This window comes from Lacerta agilis, chromosome 6, assembly GCF_009819535.1.
Source record: "Lacerta agilis isolate rLacAgi1 chromosome 6, rLacAgi1.pri, whole genome shotgun sequence".
In the NCBI taxonomy this organism is placed as follows: Eukaryota; Metazoa; Chordata; class Lepidosauria; order Squamata; family Lacertidae; genus Lacerta; species Lacerta agilis.
In genome coordinates this window covers 47,118,746-47,130,277 of record NC_046317.1, presented here as the reverse complement: position 1 = coordinate 47,130,277, position 11,532 = coordinate 47,118,746, and the positions used below count along the sequence as shown (strand labels likewise).

General features: G+C 44.1%; 1 protein-coding gene across 5 annotated transcripts; it reads left to right on the top strand.

Moving 5' to 3' along the window:
- Positions 1 to 75: 75 nt before the first annotated feature.
- TMEM125 (transmembrane protein 125) lies at positions 76 to 11,005 on the top strand. Of its 5 annotated transcripts, none has more exons than XM_033152424.1 (2): positions 76 to 201; positions 9,540 to 11,005. In XM_033152424.1, the coding sequence occupies exon 2, from the start codon at positions 9,839 to 9,841 to the stop codon at positions 10,508 to 10,510; it is 672 nt and encodes a 223-aa protein (XP_033008315.1). In that variant the 5' UTR covers positions 76 to 201; positions 9,540 to 9,838; the 3' UTR covers positions 10,511 to 11,005. The 5 variants fall into 5 exon arrangements, with proteins under 5 accessions (XP_033008315.1, XP_033008312.1, XP_033008313.1 ...); XM_033152421.1 differs by lacking the exon at positions 76 to 201 and adding an exon at positions 2,286 to 2,456; XM_033152422.1 differs by lacking the exon at positions 76 to 201 and adding an exon at positions 5,710 to 6,105.
- Positions 11,006 to 11,532: the final 527 nt, after the last annotated feature.

The following is an 11,532-nucleotide window of genomic DNA, read 5'->3' as shown; positions in this document are numbered from 1 at the left end:
TGGTGCATGCACACACAGGCACTTCAGAAGATGTAAATAGAGAACATGCCAAAAGGAGTGGACTTCATCCTGATCAGAGAAGATAGCTGAACAACCCACTGCTGACAAACCATCTCACCAAGGGACTTTTGGAGTCTAGCACTTGCTGGAAGATTACTCCTAGACCAGAGGAAGTTCATGGAACAGAGGCAGAATGGCAATGTAGGTTTTATTGGATGTTTTAGCTATGTTTACAGTCATGTCTTGGATTCTGAGGCAGCATAACAATCCTTTGTGCCCATGTCATGCCTGCATCACATGGTAGGGTTTTTCTTTTCTTTTTTCAAGAAGGTATGTTAGCATTTTTCTTTGTGTCAACATAGCTATTAAAACCATGCTTTGCATTCTAGTGCACACTTAGTCTTCATATTTCACCCAGTGTTTTCCAAATAAAACTTAACATGTTTTTAACAGGAATCAATTCACACACAGTATCAGTGCAGCATTGTCTCCTGCTAAATCAGACAGTATCTCTAGAGGAGGGGAGAGGGGTAAGTATTATACTGTATACAGTTATGCAAATCGGTAGTCAACCAGAAGAAAGGTGTTGAAGACAGGGTTAGGGTGGGAAGTAGTACCACAGATTTACAGAAGGAAATGTGAATTGTCATGCACATAATCAGGCATTACACCAGACAGTTTATGTTGCAAGAAGCCTACCAGAAGTTCAAAAAATCCAACTGAAGATATGACCATTGTCATTTATAGGAAAGGAATATGTGCTATTGTATTACGCTCAGGTAATGGGAAGACACAATAAATGAAGAGAGGGAAGAGTAACAGAATCCAATAACTTGGAATGATTTAGAAATCACATAACCTGGAATTGTGACTTTTTATCAGGAACGAGGTAGGTAGGAAATGTGAAGCCAATGGAAGAAAGGCCTTGCAGTATGTGATGGCAATGCCAGGCAAGGTAGGGGAGAAAGCGAAAGAAAAGCAACCCTAGACTGCTGTTGACACCATCAAACACAAATCTTTTAGCACTCAAAACCCTGATGGCACTTGGCTTGACCATGTGTTGGGTATGCTGACAAAATGGACAAAAAGTGTGACCTGGTGAGAAGATGGTTGCAGCTGGCTATTGTAGAGTTCATTTTCAAGTCTGAATTCTGATGTGAGCTTGCTGGATGACCATATACATGGTTCTCTTTCTATCACATTTCTTTATAAAATGGAAATAACAATACCACATATCATAAGCTTTCCCCGCCCCCACAATAATGAAGTACAGGCAGTATTGGAGTATTGATATTAAAAATATGTATTCAGTCAAGCCTTCAGTCCCATGAAATGCAAGTCTTAGAAAATATCATATGTAATCTTATGTAATCATATGTAAGTCTTAGAAAATATCATATGTAATCTTCCCCCCCAAAAAACTGAATGTTGTGTTGCACCATCTATCTTGAGTGTCCCATAGCAATGGTACTTGCCTATCCACTCAGTATTATTTAAATATACCTCTGTATGCTGAAATGATTTGGGAACCTTAAGTTAATGGGTAGAAGGGGCGGGGGGAGAAGGTTCCTAGTCTCTCTATTTTGTTAACACAAAAACCAAGTATCTTGTTTATTCACTTACTTTATTTTGATGAAACCATCGTGGGGGGAAAGGCTTTGATGGTATAAGGGGTTTGCTGCCCATCAAAGTCTGATCCATTCATTAGCCAATATTCCCACAAGTCCCGACCCAAAGGCCAATAAAATGCTTTGCTTTAGGCTAAAAGAAAAGCTCTCTTTTCAAGAAGTCTGATGAAGATTATTATCTTCCTGACAGGTGTACAAAAATGCAGAATGGCTGTTACAGGTGGCTGTGTTTCTTTCCTGGCACCACCCTGCATCCTAAAAGGCCCCATGTCTCTCTGCTGCCCCTTAGCAAAAGTCAGAATGTGACTGCGCTGCTTAGGGGGTGGAAATGTAAACCCATCTGGCAAGGAGCTTGTCTGGTGAGGGTTAACATAGAACTCTTTCCACCTGTATTTACTTACCTCTGCCTGTATTGTGTATCCTCCTGTTTCCCTTGCTCCATCAGCCTTCTTATTTCCGCTTCCCTCAAGCACACAGTCACCAGGCTGGAATGTTTCCAAGGACAACAGCAGGTTGTCTTTCCATCCCCACCCTTCTGGAGAATGTATCTGCCTGGGCAAAGGTCAGTGTATGCTACGAGCCTATCAGACACGGCACCTGGGCTAGGACAGGTGGAGGAAGGAGGTGGGACTTGCACCTGTTGCTTGACAGGTAGACGCAGGCAGGGAGGGAAGAAGATTTTAATTTTATCCTCGGGCCACAACCTGAAAATTGTCCCATCCGCCAAGTCTAATAGCAGAAGACGATACCAGCATCTTGGCAGGTCCGAGAGCTTAGGCAAAAGAAACAAGACTTGCTACAGCATCTTCTGTGAAGAATCAGCTTTAGGTGAGTGAAGCTGATGTCCCTTCCAGCAATTACCTGGTTGTCTCCACTACATACTGCGATCTTCCCTTTCAGTCAAGGTTTGGCGTGGGATTGAAAGCTCTTCAAATTCCACCCACACACACTGCTCATCCCTTGTTAGCCTACAACTATGTTTAGAGGCATTCTTGAGGGTTTGCTGTGCTGCCTTTTGGTCAGATACCTTCAGGATATGAGGGTGTGTGGAAAGGAGATGGGATCTTTCCTCACAGCTGCTCTTCCTCTGATCACCACCACCACCATTATTTTAATTTCATTTAATAATGGCTTCCTAGGAAACATCTGTTGCAACTGTGAAACTGCTAGCAGATTTGCAGAGCTAAGCAGAGTCTGGTATGGTTTCATATTGGATGGGGGACTGTGTGTTGAGATTCCTGCATTGCAGAGGGTTGGACTAGATGATAAACAGGGTCCCTTCAAACTCTACCATTCTAATATAACATGATCTCAAAGTGCGTGGAAGCATTCCTCTATGTCTGCCCTTGTTCAGTAGCTTCATAGACTTAGCTGTGATTCTTGCATAGCAGAGGGCTGGACTAGATGACCGTTGGGGTCCCTTCCAACTCAACAATTCTACAGATCTAAAAGCAGGAAGGGATGAGAAGGAGTGTGAGAGGTCCTTTCCCATATGGGTTAATGCTGAATAGCTGACAATCCAAGCTGGCTGTAATCCCTTCCTGGCCGCAGGCAATCCAGCAAAACACAGCAAGCAGTGTGTTCGAAGCCATCGTGTGCCAACGGCAGCACAGATCCCAGGCAAGTACCGCTTAGAGCACACAGCTGCTCTTTTGCCTGCTTGGCATATAAGTGACGTGGATGGAACCATGGACTTGGATGCCTCTGCCCATGAATCCACAGGGTACAATCAGTTGTTCCTCCAGGAGTTCAAACTTCACACAACTAGAATGGAAAGGCTTGTGTGGTGCACAGAGAGGGTGGGGGTAATTTATTCAACTCCTCCTGGCCCTCCTACAAGTCACCGAGCTTTGATTTCTGCATCAGTGCAGCCTCAGCTGGCAAAGAGCCCTGAAGAAGCCTGTTCTCCTTATGGTTTTAACAGTGATCTCATGCTCTGTCCCTGATAGAGAGCGGGGCTTGGCCTGACACGGTCAGGCTGTGTCTGGATCAGGCCCCTCCCCTCTCTGACCACCTGGTTCTGCCAAGGCAAGGCTCAAGTGGCCACTGATCTAGATGTTAAGCAATGGGCCAGAATAAAGGGGATCTGTTACAAGAGGAGCAGGGACTTTTAGCTATCCCCTTAGTTCCCTGTAAAGTAGTGGTACTTGTACTGAACATCTTCCAGATCTCTTAATTGATGCAGCAACAAGAGTTTAAACTGGCTTTTAAAGATAGCCTGGAACCATGCATGTTTAAAAGTTTACTCAGAGGCAACTCCTACTGACTTCCTAAATAAGTGTGCATATGATTGCAGCTTTAGATAGTGGTGGATTTTAACAGCAAGATGCTCGTATGATTAGACCTCACTTCTCTTTGACCCATGAGCCACATTTCCTGCTTATGCTTAGTCCTGATATCTGACTGATATCGCCAAAGTGCAGTTATTTTTAGTGCTGAGCTGAAACAGGGTGGTGGTGCATTTTGTGGAATCTCTGGCCCCTCTGATATGATGCCTTGCCTTTTCATCCATTTTTTACATTCCTTGGCAAAAGGGGATGAATAAACTGTAAGAAGGTGGATGCCGGAGGAAGAGTGTGCATGCCTCTGTTGCCAAAGCAACAGGACAAACGTTCCCTCAGGCTGGGATGCACACAGAAGTGCCTCCCATTGAAAGGAATGCAACGCAGAGACAAGATATGCAGGTGTCATTTCTCTGGACTGCATTACTTCCAATGGGATGCGCATCTCAAGGCAAGGGAGTTTCTCCCCCTTACCCCAGTGGCAGTACAGGGGAACCACGTTTGTGAAAAGGCACATTAAAAAAGGATAAAAGAGGTAAGGGATTTTATTTATTGTGAAAACTTTCAAGTGGCAGCTTTTACAGTGAAAAATCATAACTAAAATGCATCACAGCATTGTGTTGCTCTACTTTTAGTATATCCTCCTACCAGTGTTTGGCATTTCCTCATCACAGATGTGTAATGGTAAGAGAGTGAGCTGGTGCTTTATCGTGCAAGAAGCTTTAAACTCTGCCAGCTTAGACAGCGGGATGCAAAGCTCCCTCTCCACAACGGCTGTCTTCAGTCATTCACATTGCTGTACTCTGTAGCAGGGGCGTGGGGAACCTCAGGCCCAGGCACCAAATGCAGCCTTGGGACTTTCCCTAAGCTACACTATACTTGGGTCCTACCCCACACCTTCCTTTTGTGCTTTTGCTTGGCTGGACTGTGCCCTAGGCCTGTCTTGTTTTATTTTGTTTGTCTGGATGGGAGATGGAGAGATGTGTGTACATGTGGAATGAGGCCTACTCATATGTGGAATGAGGCCTACTTATTTGTTGTTCCATCCACTCTTTAAAAAAAAATCCATTTATAGACTGCTCTACTATCCAAAACACCTCGAAGAAGTTTACATACAGAATAAGTACTGTTAAACCATACTGAATGACAAAATGGCATAACAAAATACATAAAAATATACATATCCTAAAAAGGTGATACGCCTCTGCCCCCACCTACTTTTGCTTCTGGTCTTGCCCACCTCTGGCTTGTGGCCCTCAGGGCTGTAAAAGGTTCCTCATCCTGCTCTGTAAGAGGAAATGGGAGCCTGTGGATCTCGCCATTTCCATCAGCCTCGTGGGATGTCGGGGGTTGTAGCGCAACATCTGGAAAGCCACCGACTCCCCACTCATGCTGTAAAGTCACAAATGGTAGGCCTACTATACAATATGTAAAATACAGATCAGTCCTGGGCAAAAGGCAGACAGCAAGAAGCTGAGTGGCTTGAGAAGATTAAGGGGCAGCATGCAGATTTTGCAAGCACTGCATTTACTCATGAAAATGACTCTTTTCACTTCTGTTCCTGCCATTTTCAATATTCTTCTAAACAAAGTTTGTAGCTGTAGAGCCTGCAAAGACATTCCAAGGTTGCCTTGGCAGGGATGCACTTGCTTGGGACAGTAGCATTTCTGTCTGTTAAGTATGTGAATCCCGGAGATTCCCTGGAGGGAGAAGTCAGGAGAGTAAGGTGTTTGTGTGTGGTTACAGGCAGAGACAACTGATAAATGGTTTGCATCTGAGCAGTGATGGGGAGGAAGGCGCTAACTACACAGAAGGTCCTAGCACCCCATCCAGGTCTCCGTTCTTCCTAGACAAAGACTTGCATCTCAAGGGTTAAGGCAGCCTTGACGCAAGGATCTATTGTTCAACAAGCCGGAGAGCCAGTTGGTGACAAGAGGCAGATGCTGATGAGGGACCATGTGAGGCTGGTGCTGTGAATGGGGCTTTATTACTGTGTGGGATCCCTGCCCTCTGCCACTATCCTTGCTGCCAGCACTAGAGGCGAGCACAGCTCAGCTGAGGGATGTTGTGCCAATCTGATCCAGGAGCCCTAATGCAGCTAAGCTTTGACGGATAAGGCAGGTACTCGTACAAGACAGGTGCACCATAGCACCAGGGGCAAGCTTGCTGAGGGAAGATCCAAGACTGCAGCACCAGTGAGTGGAATCTATTAGAATTCCTGGGGGGGGGGGTGTCCTGCTTATGAGGGCCCATTGACCCATCCCCATTAGGGCTGCCATATGTCCAGATTTTCCCAGACATTACCAGGATTTCAAAGGCAGATTTGACACCTGGGGGGAATTTCCAAAGGGTGGCGCTTTGTCCTGGATCTTAGGCAAGTCAGTTTTGGGGTCTTCAGCGTGTCCTGGTTTTTACTTTTTGAAATATGGCAACCCTAATCCTCATTGGAAGTGGGGTGTCATTGCGAAGGCTCCAATGTGGAAGATCACTTCAAAGAAGGATATTTTATCAGCCCTGTGGAAGATGGAGTCTCATTTTAAGTATCCACTGGGAAGAAGCTTTATTGCAGGGGTAGCTTTAATGAGGTCCATCAATTTAGCCCTTGTGGTCAGATGTTGAGAAAGTGTAGCAACTGGGGCTACTAATACTTTTCTGCCATTTATTTGTAATGCTGAATACCCTGAGCATCTAAGGAGCCAGCTATTTTTGCACATATTGCATGTATTTTGCAAGAAGATACGCCTTAATTTCACAGAATGATCACTAATTTTAGTATTGTACAAAATACCACATTTCCCTTTTTTGTTTTCCAAACCATTCTTGATTTTTATTGATAAGAAGTTATAACCTAACTACTTACAACTTTCCAGCTGCCTACTCTGCATACTGTAGTCCTACATTCATAAGCTGTCATGTGAAAGGTATTGCATATTTCTGCTTACTTTGGTTGCTTTTTTCTGCGCAAAAACCAGGCCTGTTATCTTCCACTAAGATTCATGAGGTAGGCAGAATTTGTATAGGAGCAATCCTGGTATTTGGGGACTACTTTGATTTGTCTTGCTTAATAATCCCTAGCAACTGAATTGCTTTTCTAGGTGTTAAGCGTGCAGAAGCAATATTTATCTTTCTTGAATGGTAGCGGGGTAGGATATATGACAAAGGTATTCTTCCCCATGCCATTCCCACAACTTTGCTCCTAAGCAACCTTGTGGTTTCAGTCTTGTAACTACTTACCTGGGAGTAAGCGCAGATGAACTAAATATGCATAGAATCGTATTGCAAATTTTAGCTGCTACTGACCTCTTTACTCTCTTCTTGCAATCACTTGCAGATGTGTTGGCACACTACAAAAATCTAACTTCTCATTGTGGGTTTGCCCCTGGGTTTTATTTCAGCTGACACTTTTGAAGCTTTGACTTTGTGCTGTTGTTTTATCTGCTTTTTTATGTTGTGATTTTGCCTGCAGTTTTAAATTACTTCCCATGGATATTGTGAACAGCTTTGAAAACCACAATGGCTGAAAAGTGTTTTGAAAATCAGTTTATTAACAATCATCTTGAACCATTTGCATCATCTATAAAGGTTGCTACTTTGCCTCACATTCTCTCCAGAGTGCTAATGAACTAAAAACCTGCAAAGTAGGATGTGATTTAAAAATCAAATATGAAATCCAGCTCTCTCTTTGCCTCTTCAAGCCCAAATCTCTTTAGCCATCAGTGCTACTTTTCCTGCATATAGGCTTTACTCTTGAACCCCTGCTGGTCGTGACTTCTTTGGATTACATTAGGCGTGCTATTGTACTAACGAACCTTCCTGCACTGCTGTGAAAAGCTATAAGGCTATAAGGATGTTACTGTTTGGAAAGCGAACACCTCTAAACCCTTTAATATATTTCTAGACTGCAAAGTGAATCAACAATATACAACTTTTTAAAGATTTCAGTACAATCTTGTGCTGCTCTGCTATAATAGACCCGATAAGAAAGACCCCGTATGGGAACATCATATGCCCTTTAAAATCAAATATGTTGAGGTTGTATGTGTGTGTGCGCGCGCACGCGCATATGTATGTGGACTTGCATGGGTTGGTGTTTCCCCCCCCCCCCCAACTGAGTCTTTGACCTGGGTGAAAGAAAGCCTAGTTTATCCCGTTTCCAGCCTTTGGAAACCTGCTGCAGAAGAGGGAATGTGAGCAACATCTTGGGAGAGATGAATGGAGAAGCAAGGCAAAACTGCCAAGATCCCTTGTTAGTTTTGGTATTGCTAGGAGGTATAATGTTGTTAATGTAACCTTGCTATATTTATAGTACTGAATTGTGTTTTGTATGTTCTTAGATTTGCAGTTATGCTGTTGTTTATTATGCTATTACGGAATTATTCTTACAACGGTTGATTTTCAGATGTGGTTCATTTTTATTTCTTGTAAAATGGTTCTTTTGTGGAAAGGCAGCATTCAAATAAGATGATTATTATAGGCATTTCAGCAGTTCTGGATTTAATGCAAGACCATCTTTGGCCCCAATCCAGAGAGTTATTCCTAACAAAGTGTTGCATGCAACTACAAAAATGACGTAATAACCAAATGCACTGGATCAAGAAAGATCTGTACCCATGTCCAGCAGCATCCAGTGCTGATCAATACACATGTAAAGTGGATTTCTCCATTTACTGTTTCTCTCCACACACAATAGGACCCTGTGCAGGTTTCTGTCATGCGAAACAGCAAGAATACCCCTAAAATAGATTAAGTGTAGCTACACATGAGAGCTGTATAGAGAATCTTTGTTCAAATATGGAGGGGCCTTTGAAGCAGTCTTCTGACAGTTATTTATCATTGACTGGAAAGTTCTGAACAGTCTTGGATAAGGTGTTTTGTTTTTTCATTGCTTCTGTGACAGTAATATGACTGGAGGATGTCTCCAATGATAAAAGCATATGATATCCTGTATATTTTAAATATGAAAAAATAAACTAAAGGAAGAAATCACAAAACATGGATTTCTGTTTTGGCTACCCACCCTTTACCTTTAATCTACTGAAAGAACTGCCCAATTCTATTTATTTTTCCATCTCTCTTCTTCGTGCCGTAAGCAAAGCTGGGTGCAATACCCAATTGCCTCACTCTAGCACAGATGTTAACACGGAGTATAGAACTCAGAATCCTGAGGAATAACAGCATTCATCTTTTTCAAAATGATTCTAAGCACTATGAAGATAACATTGTCCTCAAGATGGATGTGCAGCACATGGTAAAATCAATAAAGGCTGAGATAGAGATGAGAACCACATTTCCTGTATAGTTTTGTATTTGAATTCTGCAAAACGAGAAAAATCTGTCCAAATGGTTTGTTGGTTTTCGTATGGATAATTCAAGTGCAAATTACAATTTACTTATGAAAGCAGAATTCTGCTTTTCTTGACATGTGGAGCTAGGGTTGGCAAAGTGCAGAATTTTGATTTATTTTCCTAAGGCATGGACAGAACAGCCCTGCCCATAAAAAGCAGGTTTTACTTGCATGGACATTAGCTGACCCCAGAGGGAGTGGAGTTTCAAGGGAAAGGAGGTGGATCCTTTCCCTCTCTAGAAGCAATCTTCATTTCATAACCTTTTGTCGTCATTTCTTTTTCAGATATGTGCCAGGATCCCCGTGAGCTTGGAAGCAAATGAGCTACAAGGCTGAAGCAGCTTTTCACTTTTGGCTTCAAGAGAGGAGTCCTACATTTCTCCTGTGCTGCACTTGCGATAGCATACAGTAATACACGGGCTGCAGGCTTTTGTCTCTGGCACTGTTCCCTCACATAGGAAGAAAAAGTGAAGGGTGCTGCCCTCTCCTGCTGGGAAATGTCACACCCATCCAGGCTTGCCAGCTGAAGCGGCAGCTCCATCTACAAGACCCACCTTTATGTAGGAGCCAATCCAGTGTCCACCATGCCTGAATTAGAGCCGCTGGGTGTGCCCAGACCCCCAGCCAACGCCAGCCAGATCCAGAGGAATATCCTGGAGGAACATGTGGAGCTATGGTGGTTCCAGGAGCCCAGAAAGTCATTTGTCTGCTATGGGGTAGCTGTGGCTCTGATCCTTGCCTGTGGGGTAGGTGGCATTGCACTGCTCTATAGTACAAGCAGCCGCTCTGGGGAATGGAGGCTGGCAGTGGGCACAACACTCTGCCTACTGGCACTCTTGGTCTTACTGAAGCAGCTGCTGAGCTCAGCCATCCAGGACATGAATTGCATTCGCAGCCGAGAGCAAGTTGCACTACTGAAGAGCGGCGGTGCCTCCGACTGTGCAGTGCTGCTCCTGACAGCCCTGGTGCTGCTGGTGTGTGGCACAGTCCTCACTGTGCTTTCCACCACCAGCGTTGGCAGCAACCCAACTGCCCAACGCCCCCTTACCAGCATGTTTGTCAGCGGCATCGTGCTCACAGCCTCTGGGGCTATCATCCTGCTCAGCCTGCTGCTGTATTTGATGTGGACTTCTTGTTGCTCAGCTGTACCTCCATACCGGGACGCTGGGGACAACAGCACCCTCTTCACCATCTCGGGACACATCTCAGCCGACCGGCGGCTCGCTCCTACCTCTAGCACAGCAAATCTCATTTAACCCTCAAGTAAATGGCTAGTGGCTGCCACCACCTTTGACTGCAGGGTGGACCTCTCATATTGGACTAGCATTTGCACTTTACGACAACCAGCCTGGCCCAGATACGTCTTCCTGTGCTGCACTCAGCAATGTGCCGGAATTTCTGCTGCAGAGCTGTACTGCCAAGATAGCAGCCTGGGCTTGTTGGCCAGAGACCACAACACAAAGATGTTTTTGCTACTGAGTGCTGGGAGATAAAGGTGTGGAAATAGTCGTCGTTCCAAAGAATGGCTTTTCCAGCACAACAGTGAAAATGGTACTAGAGGCTGTTCAATTTGGATAGTTAGGGTGTCTCACACACAAACGTTCGTTTCACTCATTAGTTTCCCCAACATTTCTGAAGTGGCACCAGGCATTACCCCAACCTCTTAATATTTATCTTTGCAGCCCCAAGGTCTACTTACTTTTACAAAAATGAATGATGCAATTATACGGAAATGGAATTTGGTGCCCAAACCTTGTTTTTGTGTGATGTGATTGTCATTATCATGGAATGCATACAGTTCTGTTTTGAATGGGTAGTTATATGTAAGCTGAGGGATAACTAAGCTGCATGGAGCATATCTCCAAACAGTTTTATTGTCCTAGCCAGAACAGTGAAGACAGTGGCATGCACCCCCTGATAGCAGGATACGTGGATGAGAGTGACATTCCTGGCTTGAATGCCCCTGGGTACTCAGGGTTAGAAACAAGAGTATGGAAATTGATACCAGGAATGTATGCACGTATACAAGATGAGCATCAATGTATGGGTGGCGAATACAGCTGGCATTGGGGGACTTAGTTCATAGAGTATGAGGAATTAATAACTACTTTGCTTACTCAAGAGACCACTGTGTAAGGGAAATCACCAAAGCTAACAGCATATATTATGGCCAAGTAGGCTTGCTCTGTCTGTCAAGTTTCCATCTAGAGCACTTTCCCAAAAGGTCTTGAAGTAGACGCACATGTGGATACAAAAAAATCAGTGGGTACAATTTATT

Bases quoted from the DNA above. Each gene is read 5' to 3' on its own strand.
- TMEM125 (XM_033152424.1), top strand. From the start codon at position 9,839: ATGCCTGAATTAGAGCCGCTGGGTGTGCCCAGACCCCCAGCCAACGCC.